This window comes from Papilio polytes, unplaced genomic scaffold (genome assembly GCF_000836215.1).
Source record: "Papilio polytes unplaced genomic scaffold, Ppol_1.0 DF823923.1, whole genome shotgun sequence".
Classification (NCBI taxonomy): Eukaryota; Metazoa; Arthropoda; class Insecta; order Lepidoptera; family Papilionidae; genus Papilio; species Papilio polytes.
This window is the reverse complement of record NW_013525281.1, coordinates 6,054,117-6,072,679: the sequence shown is the minus strand read 5'-3', so window position 1 is coordinate 6,072,679 and position 18,563 is coordinate 6,054,117. Positions and strand designations below refer to the sequence as shown.

Here is an 18,563-nt window from a genome sequence, read left to right as displayed (position 1 = left end):
ATAGCTTGTACACGAAATCATTTTCGTTCTATTCACAACGATTTCATCTGCATACAATGTGCTTTTCGCGCTTAAAAAATTCAACGTCTATCCTTTTTCTGCTTTTCGTTTGGTGCGAATTCGGGAAATGGGAAACTTAATGGTCTGAACACGTCGGCGTTGTTTTGGCGTTTATTGAGTACTTCGGATGCTTTGAATGTCTTTATACGAAATTGAAACTGTCGGATTTCCGTTTCACTGGGCGCTGCCATGCGCTCAATTACTTTGGACTGAAATAGCACTGTTAATGAGTATAGTGTTTACATTTTGGGTTCATTTTATATGTAACCAATTACTAAGCTAAAACTACAGAATATCTTTTTATTATTTTACAAGGAGACAAACGGATGAGTAACTTAATGATTTGTCACCGAAAAACGCTGAGTTCCTCAAATCTTAGAAATATAAATGCCAAAGTTTGGATGAATTGATGTTTGTTAGAGTTTGTTGCCTAAACTTCTCAACTGATTTTAATGAAATTCGGCTTAGATGTAGAAAATTGTATATTAGGATACATTGGGTATTTTCTAAGTTTTATTAAATTCCGTACAGACAGAGTAACGGGCGTAAACTAGTATATATCGTGGAGATAATACCAAGACTTAAACACATTACTAGTTTTCTAGCTATTATAAAATGTAAAGGAGATATATTACAAGAATGTTATAATATTCCCATAGAGATAACTCTACTTTGATGTAATTTATCAATTTTATCCGAAGAGTCATTCATCATCACCAGTTCACTATAAGTCCCCACCGAGGGGCTCGGAGCCTACCCTAAGTAGGGGGTGACTAGGCCATAGTCAACCACGCTGACCCAATGCCGGTTGGTTGACTTCACATATATCTTTTAATTTCCTCGCCGATTTGTCCAGGTTTCCTCGCGATGTATTCATTCATTGTGAATGGAAGAGTCATTAACTGGGTTAAATTATTAACGGTGGTTGTTTTACATTACAATAAATCTCAAACAAATCCTTTTGTTTTCCGTTTCACAGCTTTGTTTTAATCCAATTCAATTAATAACTTTTTATTCTCACTTCGTCAACGGTGAGGTGTGTTTTTCATTTTGTTGTTAATTAAAATTTTCGCATTGTTCTTGTGAAATAATTAATTATTCAATACAACAAAAATTGTTAAATAACGTTGCAAAAACATGTTTATTTGTTTGAAAATATACTTAAAAAATCAAGTTCCATTTTTAAATTTCATTCTTATTACAATATGTTATAGCTATATACGTTAAAAGCATCTGGCAACTGGAGCCAGGCGTTATATTTAATCTAAATATCATAATATGATGAAAAGTGAGCAATATAATTCTGCTCGTAGCAGAAGCTTCAGCTACGACTATAGGATACGCCACTGCAATGCTACGGAGCTACAATGCTACGGTGCTACAAAGATATGGTACTACGTTTCTTTATACGGTAAAGCTCGGGACACACACTCCGTTTAATCTGAATCGGATAGTTTAAATAAATATAATGTGTATAGGCAAAAGAACATAACGGTTACCAGTTTTGTTAGATTTATCTGAAATGGATTGTTCAGATAAAACACACAGATAATACTAATATTGTGCATGTCTAGCGAGCATAAGAAAGGGATGTAATGTTACGATAGAAATCCTGTATGCGTTATTGAACTTAAAAAAATCAATTATATATCTGGTTTGGTTAGAAGCTTACTTAAAGTGATTTTAAAATAAACTATATCAATACCAAATAACATAAAAGCATACGAATTCAACGCATAAAGTATACAGTATGTTTCTACGTTGTTATAAAATACTATTTGCTATAACGCGTCATGAGATAGCAATTCGCCTCTATTCTCACGTTACAATTTTATGTCGGCAGATATCGTCGCGAAAAGACGACTATTGAACAGGTCAGCGGCGTGTTTGCTCAGTCACAGCTTTTACGTGATACAGGCGTATTGAGTAGACATGGAGAAAATATTTATAGTATTCTATTACCCATTTATAGGAAGATAATACTTTTATGTATGTATTTGCAATCGCATGTTACAAGGAGAATGTTAGTTATGAGTGTGCACCTCACACCGGTAGAGGCAGACCTAGAAAGAGATGGATGTATTGCGTGAAAAGTGTCATGATCAAGAAGGAAGTGATGACTGAGATGACGTATCAGAGTTATGTGGAGGACAAAAACCTGTTGTGCCGACCTTACGGGAGTAGGATACTTGGGTACATTTTAATGATTTAAAAACTCATGAAATCTTCAACAAAAATATCATATTAAAATTTTTAAAACGTACGTATTCGGTTCATTAAGTCTATCTCTCTCTACTCGAGACAAAGGGAAAGAAACGGGAATCATCGCTGAATCTTTAAAAGAAAAGGGCAAAGCTGTATGCAAATAGAATCGTTTCATTTACATAAAGAAAATGATTCGTGTATCGAGTTCTCGGCACGAGATGGCGCTAGGGTTGCCAGCTGATGGAATAAATTAACAAATATTGTTTTGGAAGTAATCCTTTTTAACCGAAGAAATGTCTAGCAAGCTTAGTTTCAGACATTCAATCTTTAAATTACAATAAAGGATGAAATACAAAAGAATCTATTCATAACTAATAGTTCAGTACATACCACATCTAAAATGGTTTAACGTTCACTAAAGAAGACCATTATCGTAACTCTTACTAATATTATAGTCTGGAAGAACACTAAAACTTTGTTTATTTTCACTCCGTGCAGATGAAGTCGCGAGCGAAAGCTAGTTTAATAATAATAAACAAACAATTCCTATAAAGCCAGAAGACATTTAAAATAGTTTGCATCGTATCTTAGACGAGCATTTGTAAATGTGGAAGAAGTGGATTTGACGGAAGAGAGATGCATAGGAAGGGGAAATATCCTCTTTATTTGCATCTCCTCTGTCGGATAGGGGTAGGCAACGCCTCTGCAATTGCGGATGTCTATGGGCACAATCGCTTCGCCATTTTGGAGGATTCCGGTGGCCGCTTGCTCGTTTGCCACCTTGTGTTATAAAAAAAGACGAGCATTAAATTTACAAACAAAATATGTACGTGATTTTACGTAGAACTTATAATTACTTAGTAATCGGGAACGAAACAAAAGCACATTTATAATGAAAACACAGCTTTAAAAGCATAACTTGTCGGAAGACTAAAACAAAGGACGGTAAGTTGTTTTGTTGATGCATAAACAAATTGGATGTTCGCGTGAACTGACGCACGCCATCATTGTAGCATTGTAAAAGACAAGACTTTTGTAATAACGAACTAACTTAAATCCAAGAACGTGATGTCCTTAAAAAATTTGTAAGATATCTATTGATATCTATTGTCTTTACTTTTTTGAACTCAGTACCATTTTATATACTTTAACGATAGTCCATTTAAATATTAGAATCGTCTTATCAACATTCTTAACTAACTTCTTATGTGGAATTACAAAACAAAAGTAAGTAGCCTATGTGTTCTCAAAGACTATCATATACAATTATGCAAAATTTCATCGAGATTCGTTCAGAAATTTAAGCTACAGGCTTTAACAAACATCCACCCATTTTAACTTTCGCATTTAAAATATAAGATGAGGTCATAACGAAACAATTTTGATAAAAACATAAGCGGGAATGGTTTATATTTCATATTATATTCTAATAACAACATGATTGTACAATCACCAGTAAATATCAGCAAAAATTAGCAGAATTTGAAATCTTTCTATTTCGTTTTTGATAAAAGTAACGCTTAAGTTATTACGACAGACTCTAGGGTCTGTTATTTAAGCAGCGCTATATTTATTTAAAATCAAAGCTTGTGTGTTATGATTTATAAATAAAATATGTGAAACAATTCCCAGAAGCTTCTTGTAAAAGTTCTATTATTCATAAGAAAGCTTTATACAAAGGCATTAGGTTTAATAGAAAAGTAAGAACTCATGCCTTTTAGAAGTCAAAACACAGCCGGAAGAGGGTCGTAAGTATTTGTTACATAATAGTTTCCGGTCGTAGCAATATTCTACAGATGTAACTTTATGTAGAGCACGTTTCAACTTAAGAATGGACGGAGATGAAAGGTAAAAGACGTGATCTTCCGGTACGTAACTTAATCATCGCTAAGGCTTTAGAACAGATACGAAGCAACATGAATAAGTAACAATGCGACGAGATTTTCACATGTGTATTTTACAGTTGTTATATCAATACAGACTTATAAACTAAGCGTATGAAATTACCTGTAAACTTACTTCAAACCATTTCATTTGTAAAGCTATATTTAGAAAAACCTGACATGGAATCTATTTACACGCATATCTATTAAACAATTTTAACACTTATTCAATAATCACAAAATCCTAATAACTTAAATACATAACGGCCGTAAGCCTAATACTGACAGATGCATACGGGCCTGTGTCGATAAATGCTAAGCTTTGAATTAATAATACCCTCATCGAATGCCGAACTAAATTCCAATGTTATTTTAGCAATCCTAACTTTCAGCCGAATTAATAACCTAAATCATGAACCAGTAATTATCTGAATTGTAGGAAGTTGATACTCACGCTTTTGAGCATTTATTTGGTAGACAGATAAAGGCAAAATTATTTTATTTGATATTATAAAACCTCAATTTTAGATGGCTGGATGGATGTTACCAGAATTGAACATAGCCTAAAAAAATCCATAATTTTTTTAACATTAACGGACTAAGTCGTGGCTAAAAGCTAGTCGCAAATAAAGGGCTTTAAGAGTCTAGTCACAAGAAAACCGACATATACAGATTACTAATCATTAAAATGTAAAAGTTTAGATAGATTGATGTTTGTAAGAAGGTATCTTTAGAATGGCTCTAGATGTCGATGAAATAGAACATAGGATACTAGTTGACTTTTTTTTTTTAATTCTGCGCTGACTGAGATGACGACAGCTAGTTGAAACGTAATGTATTCAAGCACGCCAGATAAATTAACCCGTATGCGAGGCGATTTACTTAAAGAACGAAAAGATTATATATTATTCAGATTAGCTATTTATTTAGGAGCATCTGTTCGAGATGTTACGTTAACGAGAATTTCTATGAAACATCATGTGTCAATAACAGGCGGTGTAAAAATATACGATATAAATAAACCGAATATTAAATCTTATTTAGTTGATGTTCCTGTTTTATGACGTCATAACGTTTTACGATACAGCTTCTTAAGGAAGCACGTTTCTTATAACAATATGATGAGAATTATTCTGATTTAATGATAAGGAATTAATACAAAAGACGAAGTCGTAGAGCCACCAGATCCAGGAAAGAGTAGTGCCCTGATGTGATAGAAAGAGACGGAATAGTGACAGAAAGAATAGTAAAAGTATGAACAACTCCATTTTAAAGTCTACAAGAATTAACATTTAAATGTTAAAATAATATTGATAATATCAAGATTAATATAAATTATTATAATAAAGCGTAAACACAGTAAACGTAACTTTGTTGCCTAAGATGTCAGCAAATACAACATATTTTTGAATAATTCTTTTTTTAATAAAAAGCCTTAGACTTAGCGTCAGGCTATATGTTTTCACGCCATTAAACTTAGGGGGTAAATGTTTTGGATAAATCCCTAATGTGGGAAAGAGACCATAAGTTGCTGCCAACATAAAGAAAAAAAGATTGCCAAGGTTTGTCATGTCATGTCAGTTTGACATTTAATATTGATAATTTGACAAATTTAAACAATAAAATAAAATTTTCGTATTTTCATGCGGATGAAGCCGCACGGGAACAGCTAGTTTTATAATCAAATAACATTTTTCAACAGTTAAAAATATAAAACAGTTTAAATCAACAGAAAAATAATTATTGTATTTCCAATACTCATTGGAAAATGAAATTTTAATTTGCTTGAGTACGTTTAACGATTTAAAATTGATGTCAAAAGTTAGTTGAATAACAGATTAAAAAATGTTCATTTATATTTCTTTGCTCTTTGATTAAATGAAAAAACGATTCGCTTAAATTGATCTACTTTAAATTTAATTTAGTTTTGATAATTTTATTAAACTGGAATCCGTTAGTTTTGATTGAACGATTTATATTTTATTCATTTAATAAAAAAAACGATTGCAAGCGGTTCCATTTTTATTAACTCGATGAAAATGATGTTTTAATATTCAAGTAAAGTTTAATATTACTAAAACGATCTAAAAATAATTACTTGCAATTAGTCTTGAACTGTTTTCTGAAAACAAGTCATTTATAGTAAAAAAAATTTGAAATGAATTGTATTTCTTACCATAAATTCCGTGCGAACTATAACGCAATACTCGTAATAACAAAAACAAATAATATTTCAATTTAAACACTACCGCGAAGGAGGGCAAAAGAAGTTATGTAAACGCAATACAAAAGATGTACGAGCGGGTAAAACATTTCACCGGTGAATTGGAGTTGGAAACAAAAGACAGCCGCGTCAGTGCTAGCTACCGAGCTTTGATTAAAACAGCTAATACGCGCAGCAGATACTCAAACGTTTCATTAAATTGCAAATGTGTACACGGAATGCTGTACAAAAAAGGCTAGTGACGTTCCGTTGTAAAAGGTCTGAATCGGAAACAATCGAAGCATTAGGTCGAACTAATTGGGCGCTTTTAAACTCGAAGTGCAAGTACCTTAATAATGAGAATTTGTTTATCCTTGTTTTATAAACAAATTAAAAATCAAATTTACTAGTATCTACTAGTTGTATTGTATTGTTGTATCTACAAGAAAGATTTTTAACAGTGGTAGAGCCCGCTTTAACATCTTGGCACGAATGGGCCGGCTCCCCCGGTGTAATAACATTACAACACAGAAGACAGACGTGAAGTGGAAGTAATTCCGCGTTTCGTCTGATGAGTGTGGTACCGGAGGCCTAATTTTTAGTCCCTTTCCCTTTCCACACTTTTCTTAAGAGGAGAGGCTTAGAATGAAGAGTGGATTTGACGGTGGAGTAGACGCATAGGAAGGGGAAATGTCCTCTTTATGTGCGTCTTCTCCTTCGTCAATTAAGGGTAGGCAATGCATCTGCTGTTGCGGAAGTTTATGGGCAGCGTTCGCTTTCCGTTTCGGTGTATTCAGGTGGCCGCTTGCTCGTTTGCCACCTTATATTATAAAAGTATTCAGTATTCAATTAATAAAATATTTTACCCTCAGGTATCGACCCGTACTGGTATAGTGTCACACTACGTGCGGCTACAAATCGTGGTGCCCGAGGCCTTTATCCTGGGCTCAGGGGAGCACCACGTAGACCTCGGCAGCGTTATACATCTCATCTGCATTGTGGAGAAAGTAAGTAACGTAATATGGACGTCACCAGGACACAGTAGCTGTGAAGGGCCCACTTAGAGCAGGGGTGGCAAACCACTGGTATGCGTACGACATAATATTCCGGGCACGTAGGTAATCATAAAAAAAAACACGAAAAAAACATGAAGTAGATGCACCATGTAATTGACACAATAATCGCAGTCAAAATTGTTCGATTGCACGTCTAAGAGCGCAATAAACATTTCTTAATATCCCTGTTTTTTAAATAAGAATGGGAGCGCTGACAATATTGTAAACTACAAACGGCATTACCATAGCCAATTTATATGAATAGATTAACATTTAGAACTGCTATAACATCAAATGGACCATTCAGTTATTTTCGTTCTCTAACATTCCAGTTGTAGGTATATTAGTTCCCAACCAAAATTCCTAATCCCCAGACGATATCTTCCATTTAATATCGCGGGTATATCCCATGTACAGGCATATAGTCGGGAATTGGACGCGTAAAAGCTACTATTGTTATAGCGATGAGATCATTCGTAACTTTTATTGGTCACTAATGGTATTCTCACTGTTACGGGTTAACGACTATCGCTATGGTGGATATAAATTCGCTGGTTCGCTGACCGACGGCCTTTAGGGCTGTCACGGGTCAAACAAGTGTAGGATGCAAGGTGCATATTCAGGTTACATGTTTTGAAGTCGATATTTCGGGATAAATCAACAGATGGCGCTTTTTTTCAAATCGCTCTTTTGTTTCCTGATCTTCGTTTGTCCTTTGCTGTTGTGTTTGAAACACAGTTAACTCAAAGGACAGCCCTAACGATATATGACTGTATATGACTGTTGTAAAATTTTGTTTCCATTCTAAAAAAGGACAAATATGTTTATACGTTTTATGATACGTTTGTTGACTGAGGCGAAATCGTTATCGATAAAGTAGAAAGGAATTAAAGGCTTTTGATTGCAAGAGATTTTAGACGATATCATGACTGGATTAATTAAATGAAAGCTACACAACGTATTATAAAATTTATGAGTCGAGAACTTAAACGTCATTGCTACGTACTAACAATTCGAAGTAATGTATGGCATTAACACTTAATTCACAGAGCCCAACACCACCGCAGTACGTCTTCTGGTACCACAATGACCGTATGATAAACTATGACGCGACACGCGGCGGCATCACAGTGGAAACGGAGCCTGGTGCCCGCACGCAGTCCCGGCTCACGGTACGCGGCGCCACGCTCAAAGACTCCGGCAACTATACGTGCAGCGCAAGCAACACCGAACCCGCATCCATACATGTGTTCGTCTCTGAAGGCAGTAAGTTAACTTCAAACCGTCTCTGAGTAGACCTTTGACTAAACGATCGCACAACTGTCTAGTCTCGCTTTGATTCCTATTACAGGAGCAGGAGGTGCTCATACTCGATTTTTAGTTGTGCAACTAAACAGTTGAAGCCGAAACAATCGACAATCGCACAACAGTTTGAGATTGTTTAGTCAAAAGTGTGCGCCCGTTCTTAGTCAAATCAAGTTCCACATGTATGTAGTTCTCTCTCATGGTAGTAATTTTTTTATCGCCGTACGCATCTAGATATAAGTAAATTTTAACTTTAAAGACAGTAAGATTGTACTAACACTGATATTTACATCTAAAAGCAGTAAATACTTCTGTAAAAGAACGAAATGAGTAAATAAGTCTGAACTAACTTCTAGGAATGTATTAAGCACTAACTTTTTCTTGCGGTTTCATCCGCATAAAATTATAACAATTTTATTTTTTTGTCAAATTATCAAATGCTAATGTCAAAATGACAAGACATGATAACAAACCATTGCAACCTTGCTTCTTTTATGTTGACAGAAACTTAAGGTCTCTTTCCCACATTAGGGTTTTTATCCAAAATATTTACGCCCTAAGTTTAATGGCGTGAAAATATATAGCCTAAAGCGTGACGTAAGTGTAGGGATTTTTATTAAAAAAAGAACTATTCTAAAATATCCTGTAATTGCTGACATCTTAGGCAACAAAGAAGTGTGTGTTTACGCTTTATTATAATAGTATAGAAGTATAGATGAAAAATTCATAATTTTATCGTAGAAATAAAAAAGTAAAAATAATAAAGAGATTTAAACATGAATTGCAATCAATGAAAAGCTTTACAAATTGGATTACGTTCATATACTTTTAATTGGTAAATTGAAAGACGAGAACAATCGAATGTGTAATACGATTGATAATGAAATTATTTTATCCCTTTGTCGAAAATAATGTGCATCAATCAAATTAAAGGATTATTGAAAATCTAAAGGAAAATTCCAACGGTATAAAATTACATTATTACAATACGAAATATGTATTGGTACGAAATTCAAGTAAATTTTCATTTGTTAAAAACAAAGCCATTTAATAAAAATATGGAGTAAGCATAGTGAACATAAAAACCTCACCGGTACTTTCTCTGAAAGGTACTATATCAGTTGTGAAGATTAAGGCGCCAACTCGAGTCCTTGTATTGAAATGTAAAACAATATTATAAGCTCCAACTTTAAGTTTGGAAGATTTACTAATAGATAGCGTTATTGATTTTATTTGAAAAAATATTTCAAGTGAAGTGTCAATGCCTACTCTATCCCTCTTCTTATCTCTTTTCCATCTCTTTGGTTAAAATAACCTTTATTACAAAAGTACTTAACTCAAAAATAATAATATAATATGTGACCAAAAAATTACATGACAGAAGTTTTAATAACGACAATAAATTCAGGTGACATTTTACGCAATTCCAGGCAACAAGATGGCGGCGATCTTACGTCGCAACACAAGCGCGATACACGGCATCACGTCCAGCGTCACCTGCCTGCTCCTGCTCTCCTCCGTGATGGTGCACTTCGGCCTACGATGACGGTGATATTAAGATCTCGATAGTTAAGAATATTGGTACTGTATACAAGTTTATCGTTTTATTAACATGTCTTACGTGATGATTACAGTTTCGAAATGCTGTTTAATGTCAAACAAATGCTACTTGGTTTTTGATGTGTCCACTTATTCATCACCTAACGATTAAGTTATGTTTACACACTAACGAATAGTTAAACGTAGGTGGGAAACCGGACATTAATCAGGTCTAGTGCATAAAGCCCGTGCGATAGTTTCGATTCCGTTGTAATATTTTTAAGTTTGTAATATAGTTAACTACCAAACCACTGACAGATATATTATAATAGAAAATTACCAATATTAAATTAAGACGGGTTTTATGTACGAGTAGATAAAACGTATCTGCAAAGAAATTAAAGATATAATTAGATTTGAAGCCGATATACGTATAACCGTACAAATTTATAAAAGTCATGTTAGGATTTAATAAGCTTGGTTATACAGTACCGAATAAAATAATTACATACCATTTCATTCTACTCAAGTTATAAGCTTCGTAAGTTGGTTCGTAATTAAAATATGATAGATTAAAATAAAATTGAGGTGTCTATTCTCTGTATTCTAAACTATTACAATTGGTTTGAAGACTTTTTTCGATGCACCAAAACTGTGAAACAGGGATGTGCTATATGGTATTAGTTAATTTGTTTTTATTTTGGTAATTTAATAATGTAACAGTTGGTATACACTACCTAAAATCTTCCTACAAAAAACGACTAATATTTTTATTTTCAAAGAGTAAGAGAAGGAAGCACAATAAATTTAAAAAAAAAACTCAAAATGTCAAAGATTAAATATCAGCTGTCAGAAGTTCAGGGATCCAAGAATTCTAGAGAGGAATTTGTAAATAATTTCACTTTTTCTTTCATCTACTAACTCCATTGTCTTCATTGTTATTAAGTATAGACTGGCGAATTTATTTGACCCGGTTGGCATAAGTCTCGGCTAATAAATATCAGCTCATCAATGTTTGTGGCAATATCGTATTGTTTTGCAGTTGTTCATATTTTCTATAAGAACTGACAGCATTCTCTCACCGGGTCAGATAAAAGATCGCACTGTAAGATTATATACATGTGTACTGTATAGTTAATATTTAAAATATACGTATTAATATCGATGTAGTAGGTTAAATTAAAAGTTGAATTCAATAAAAACATTATTGATGTATAGTAAACAAATAAAAACATCTTGCTGTCCTTTTGTCTAAGATTTTAGATAAAAATATTATAAGAGTAATAGTAAATAAAAAAGTCATATGTCAAAGACTAAGTTATGACAGATGCGGCAATATTTTAAATTGTTACAAACATTATTGGACATGTGAAAATTAGGAACGGGCGAACACTGTTGACTAAACAATCGCACAACTTATGCGATTGTCGATTGTTTTAAATAAATAAATAAAATAAAACACTATTGACCAAAAAAATTATAAAAAAAGAACACAACTTACAAAACATATTACTGAAATAAAAGTTTAAAAATTCTTGGCCAAAAGGAGAAGGCTCAGCTGATGCGGCCTCCAGCTTGTCACTAAAGGCCGCGCTGGTTTTCGCTGCCCATTCAACTGTTTAGTTGCACAACTAAAAATCGAGCTACCATATAAGCTCATTGGAATCAAAACGAGAGTAAACAGTTATGCGATGGTTTAGTCAAAAGTGTACGCATGCTCTTAATGTTAATTTCTAACCAATTTAAGTTTATCCATCATACGATATAACGTCAATTAAATATGTAATACAACAGTTCTTTTGTACTTATAAATTATCGTATTTAATATGAAGCCCAGTTACGCAAAAATTTGAATTCACATTGTATAGACTACTTGGTGGGTTTATTTAAAAAATATGTAAAGTTTATGTTAATGTTTCTAAATTTTCAGAACATTAATATTTTCTTATAAACCCATATTAAAATACTAAGATGACATAGCTCAAATAACTATTATATCTAGTCAATGTAAATTCACTGATCCCTTTTAGTTTAAATTTAAATATTGTACGTGTTAAAGTAAATGAAATTATGTAATAAATTCCGAGTAATTAAAATAAGAATCTTGGAGTTTTAATATAACAAAGCTGACTTGAAAAATGGAGCCTGGCGACCTTATTAAGAGATTACAAAACTTTCGATCGATGAATTAATGGAAAATTAATGTAATTTAATTTTTTATTATCACAGAATAAAGGTCAAAATAATCAATAGAAACCAATAAATAATAATGTTAAACTTTAAAGGACAAGTCAGCTCTGTGAATTATTATTCTATGACGAAATCATAGATTGTAGTCGATGGTAAAATCATAGATTAAGTAAAAATATAGTAAAGAACTCGGTATACTTGAATTCTAAGATAAATATTGTCTAATTCTAAAAATTTGTTATTCTATGTAAATATTAATTGTAACGAAATTCAAAAGGTAGAGAATATCTGCCGCTAGGTGTTGTAAATAACTTGTCAGTGTTGTTTAAAAATTACATACTGTACAAATAATTTTGGTGATCCTAATATGCAATAAATACTTCTTCGGATGATGGCAATTTTATTTTAACACTAGCTGTTGCCCGCGACTTCGTCCGCGTGGTATTAGAAAAATACGAACTATAAATAACAAAAAGCTACATATCCCTCGGGAAACGGACATTTCTCGGGGGATGAACCTTATCCCATGTGTACTACAGACTTTGCTTTATATCTGTGCCAAATTACAATAAGATATGTTGAACCGTTGCAGAATGATCGAGTAAATATTATAAAATTAAATTAATGAATTCCACGGGAACCGTAACTATTCCCGGGATAAAAAGTAGCCTATGTATTCTTCCAGACTATGGTCTAAAACTGTGCCAAATATCATGGAGATCCGTTCAGCCGTTTAGGCTACAAACGCTAACGAACATCCATCCATCCAACTTAAATTTCGCATTTATAATATTAGTAAGATTAGTAAGATTTCACTTAGTAACGCTTACAATCTAACAGGAACCAAAATGTTAATAGAATTTAAGCATGACCTTACACACGCATATGCACATTGGAGAAGAGTTACGCGAGATAGAAAACAGTGTAAGAGTTTCGAGGAGGCCTATGTCAAGAGGCATGCTGAAATTAGAGACATACTATATTTAATTTAATTTCAGAACAAAAGGCCATATCATATTATTAAACACGCATATTTAAACGGCATTTCAGGAATCTGCCGATACTTTTAAAGTTTTGACCTGACTAGAAATAGGAAAAGCCCTGAGTTTTCATATTCTTGGTGAGTCTATTCTACCTAATATCCCAATTAAAAAGGGTTGCTCTCCTAAAAAAGATTCTTAATGTTTTGTACTAATCTATGCACGAAAACCCTTACATTATAATACTCTGTTGTATACCTTACCATTTTAAAAGCTTAGCTGTTAAATTTTAATTTAACTATTACAAAATGTTATGCAAACAAAGAGCTTAGAGGACAAGTTGCCGCTCGTCTGTCGCTAATCTTACATAAACTGGGCCAAGGAACCTTGTTACTTGATTTAATTTAAAATATTCAAGGAAACAAGACTTGCTTACAGTATTATTAAAGATTCAGTGTTTGCGATTAACAGAATATACGTTTTACGTGTTAGATATTTCCACAAATAACTTCCTTTAAAATATAGACGGACTGCCATATTAACAATACTTGTAAATTACTTCAAAACACACAAAGTAAACTACAATGCGACAACGCAAATATATTGAACGTTCCGTTGTGACGACTAGTAAAACACTAAGCTTGTTAGCGACTGAGCGCCGAGACAACAACTGAGCCTGAGCCACTCCTTGACATATATTTTATAAAACTACCCCCCACTATTTCTTCCGTTTCCTAATATTTTTCTAACAATGTTGTTGTTTTAAATAAAGATAAATGCATTCATAAATACCACAGATTAACAAATAACTCTTAAGAATACAGAATACATTAAAAAATAGTTAAATAGCTAACACATGTTTGTTAAAAAATTCATATGGTTTTTAAATTTTTTGTTAACTTTTCCTTTTTATAATTTATTCTATTAAAATTAAGTTTCTCGTAATAAAAAAAAAACTAGTAATTTTTGAAACACTGAATTATTTAACAGACGAAAAGAAAACAATTTAAATTAAATTTCACATTAGTTTGTTAGCTAAAAATTGCGCCAATTTCTGACTCTAGATAGAATTTGAAAAAATATTGACTCCTTTCCTAAACCTCCTTTTTGACTTTTTAAATTATATTTCTTTTATCTATACATTGTTTAAGTCGTTTACTTTCATAAAATATTATCCTGTTTTATCTAACACAGTGGTCCTTCGAGTCGGATAATAATTAAAACAAACAAAGAATATAAATTAATTATTTTATTAAACCTTTACTTATGTCCTATGAGTTCATTGAACAGTCATATATTTGGTCTCTACAATGATTTAAAATGGGTCACAGATGAAAAACATTAGTAACAATAAAGACAAAACATACAAAATAAATACCATCACAAAATTCACAAAGGAAAACCCTAGAATAACACTAAAATTCGACACTATTTCTTTATTAAACTATTAAAATCCATTTTATCTATTTAAATTGATTACTATTGCATAGCCGTGCATAATAAATGCTACAATGATTAGTGACGTCATAGATTCCAATCGAAAAAATGAATCTGATTCAATTCAAACACAGTTTACATTAATTGGATAGTAACAAAAGTAGTCTAATAACAATGAATTATGGAGAATAATATTCCACAATTACCGGAATATTGTATAGAACTATTGTACAATTCTGGAATTACACGCGTCAGTAATAAATATTTAACTAACTAAGTTCTATAATTATAGAGTTCTAGTTCCGTCGGGATCTTGATCTTGTTGTTTTATAAGATTCCAGTAAAAGCCTTTTTGTTTCTTCAACTGTTCGTGTGTGCCCATCTGTAATTTAATAAATTATTTTACAGCGCCATCTATTTTTCAATATAAAAAAACATTAAACAACGCCATCTATACGCCACTTTGTACACTATTACACGATTTGTAAGAAAGGTATTGTTAAGTGTTTCCCGTTAGAACAATCAGCTTACTTACAATCGACCTGATGGAAATATTTTTCTTTATTCTATAAATTCACTAGCGTAATAGGATTGTCCATACTATTTGTAATTAATATTCGCCATATCGGCTTATTGGGAAACATCTCATTATTGCTGATCGTTAGGCTGATCGTCGCAACGGGAAATACGCATACATGCTATAGATAACACTGAGAAGATATTAATTTAGACAACATGTATATTTGTGAGAGAGAGAGAGGAGATCTAGCGAGTGGATAAGAAGGAGCGAGATAGAAACAGTACATACCTCTACAATGTTCCCCTTATTGAGCACCACAATAAGATCAGCGTGCATGACAGTGGAGAGTCTGTGAGCGATGACGAGTACAGTGCGGCCGCGCGTCACGCCCTCCAGCGCCGTCTGCACTACCTTCTCACTCGCAGAGTCCAAGGCACTGGAATGTGCAAATATAAAGCGTTCACACTAAGCCAGTAAATTTGGAGAGTGGCGTTCAATAATTGAACTGGCATTCAACACAATATAAATACTAACGCCAGTTAGTCCGTACAAAGTTTGCCTTGAAATAAGTCTTAATGCGCGCAATAGATGGCGCTGTAACGAAAATTTATCCTAATAAAAAACTACTAGAAACATTAAAAATTCAAAATGTTGACAATATACTATATAATAACTATAACTAACAAAGATTACTACTAAAAACCTTGTAGCTTCATCCAATATCATAATTGGTGGATTCTTCAACACAGCGCGAGCGATAGCTATTCTCTGTTTCTGTCCGCCGGATAGTGCCATCCCTCTCTCTCCTACTAAAGTGTTGTATCCCTCAGGGAAGCCAGTGATGAAGTCGTGAGCATTGGCAGTCATTGCAGCTTGGTAAATCTAAAAAATACACATTTTCTATCAGATAACAATAAAAGTAAATAGTAGTTAAATTGCTGCGAATATTTATATCGATTAGGGATGTATTTCCTTTTTTAAATAATTTATTCTGATAGTTTAAGAAATTATTCCATAATTTTATAACAACGCCATCTATTGGTGTGACTAAACACTACGTGAATCGAATTAAATTGGAAATTTGTCTTACCTCATCATCAGTGGCATCCGGTTTGCCATATCTTATGTTCTCCTTGACGGTGGTGGCGAAGAGTACAGGCTCCTGGCTGATGAGGGCCAGCGCCCTGCCCCGCAGCCACTTGCAGTCCAGCTCACGCACGTCCACGCCATCTATTGTCACCGCACCTTCATTTACGTCGTAGAACCTAAAAAAAGTTATATGGAATGTAGACTTTCAATTAAATTTAAGACTCTATGCGGAAGAATCCACATGGAAACAATTATGTTTTATATTTCAAATCTTTTATATGTACAAGTATTTTAGTAGTAACGGTTAGAACATAATATATAACTTTCTTGTAACATACCTCTCTAGCAAAGCGGCAATTGTAGATTTCCCATTACCCGATGTACCAACAATGGCTACCGTCTTCCCCGCTGGTATTTTCAGATTGAAATTCTTTAAAACGACCTGAAAACAAAACATAAAGTCAATATTAAATCAAAATAAAACAAAAGGAACTACTTTTTCGTTTTAAAACTTTGTTTGTGCTGAGTTTATGAGTAACTAGTGTTTATCTGTGACTACGACAACGAGAATTTAAAAAAACGAGTAGTCCCGCGTGCGTGAGTAGTGTAAAATCTATCAAAATCCCTTAGGGGCAGACGAAGTTAAACAGAAGTCTGATTTTCCATATCAGCAACTTATATACATCATTTTACGACATACACTAATTTATTTCTGAAAATATAGATGGCGCTGTAACATTTTTTTTCTAAAGCACGAAAACTACTAGAAATATCAAAGTTTCCTAATTTTAATACTATACAGCTACTAATATTACTAAGTTATATCTGATGTGTTCATACAATTATTCATTTTATCTATTAAAATATGTATAGTGTTAACTTACAGCTTCAGGCCGCGTGGGATACGCAAAGGCTACGTCTTTGAATTCTATATCTCCGTGCAATTCATGGTATTTGATCACTTTCTTGCCTGACGTATCCATTTGGGGTTCCTTATTGATATACTAAGAAAAAAAACACAATTTAGACAACTGATAAAGGAGAAATAACGAACAAAATTAAACTAAGAACTCAACGAAGGCAGCAAGCCTATCAGTAGCAATAGATGGCAACCAAGTAGGTTTTAATGGTTAAAACCTTACATAACCCACCCCAAGAACAGGGGTAATAAGAAATAAAAGAAAACAAGCGTCCCACTTATAAATGAGAACAGCGGCATATTTGCTGGCTCCATTTACGGAAATTGTTATCGAAAGAGAATGGCAAACAAAGGCTTTTTTGACAATTGTCAATTTGAATTTTGTCAATTGCAATTAAGTTTTACAAATGTAAACAATAAAATAAAGTTTGTATAAATTCATGCAGATAACAGCTAGTTGACAATAAATATATAGTGATGTCATTAACCTCAAATAGTGTAAAGTGAAGTCCCAAACCTCAAATAGTTTAATGTCGTCATAACTCTCAAATAGTGTAATGACGTCATATAACTCAAATAATGTACAGTGAAATCATAAACCTCAAATAGTGTAATGACGTCACAAACCTCAAAGACGCGTCCTCCCGCGCTGAGTCCGCGCACCACCGCGCCCAGCAGCAGGGAGAGCTGCGCGGCGGAGCGCTGCACCGTCTGCGCGTTCACTAAGAACGCCATCACGTCGCCCGCAGACATCTGCCCCGTCGACATCAGGTGCCCGCCCAGGAACATCGTCGCCAGCACCATACTGACATACCGGTATTCATATTACTAATATTATGAGAAAATTTAGACTAGTCAGAACCTATAATTTTAATAATGGATCGGTGAAATTTGTCGTTGCAGAACATATATTCTATACTAATATAATAAAGCGTAAATACACACTACTTTGTGGCATAGGCTGTCAGCAATCACAGCATATTTTTGAATAATTCTTTCTTTAACAAAAAGCCCTACAGTTACAAAACGCTTTAGGTTACATATTTTCACGCTATTAGACAATAATTATGTCCATTTTTGTGGGTTATGACACCCTCTCTTTTCTTGGGATGAATCTAAAGATTCTTGATCGAGGAGACGTCAATATATGTACTGTTTTCTTTAATATTACCCATTAA

General features: G+C 33.4%; 2 protein-coding genes across 2 annotated transcripts in view; one reads left to right on the top strand and one right to left on the bottom strand.

Moving 5' to 3' along the window:
• The window catches only part of LOC106102059 (hemicentin-2-like), a 91,840-nt gene extending 80,194 nt beyond the window's left edge, over window positions 1-11,646 (top strand). Inside the window, exons 6-8 of the mRNA XM_013281466.1 lie at window positions 7,224-7,358; window positions 8,456-8,672; window positions 10,142-11,646. Of these exons, the coding sequence (XP_013136920.1) occupies window positions 7,224-7,358; window positions 8,456-8,672; window positions 10,142-10,257 (468 nt within the window). The 3' untranslated portion in view covers window positions 10,258-11,646. The remainder of the gene's footprint in view (window positions 1-7,223; window positions 7,359-8,455; window positions 8,673-10,141) is intronic.
• A 3,005-nt stretch (window positions 11,647-14,651) lies between these two features.
• Window positions 14,652-18,563, bottom strand: part of LOC106102566 (ATP-binding cassette sub-family B member 8, mitochondrial) — an 8,319-nt gene continuing 4,407 nt past the window's right edge. Inside the window, exons 7-14 of the mRNA XM_013282087.1 lie at window positions 18,557-18,563; window positions 18,013-18,190; window positions 17,351-17,470; window positions 16,805-16,908; window positions 16,468-16,642; window positions 16,081-16,259; window positions 15,666-15,813; window positions 14,652-15,239 (exon numbers count right to left, since the gene is read on the bottom strand). The exon at window positions 18,557-18,563 is cut by the window's right edge and continues 148 nt beyond it. Of these exons, the coding sequence (XP_013137541.1) occupies window positions 15,144-15,239; window positions 15,666-15,813; window positions 16,081-16,259; window positions 16,468-16,642; window positions 16,805-16,908; window positions 17,351-17,470; window positions 18,013-18,190; window positions 18,557-18,563 (1,007 nt within the window). The 3' untranslated portion in view covers window positions 14,652-15,143. The remainder of the gene's footprint in view (window positions 15,240-15,665; window positions 15,814-16,080; window positions 16,260-16,467; window positions 16,643-16,804; window positions 16,909-17,350; window positions 17,471-18,012; window positions 18,191-18,556) is intronic.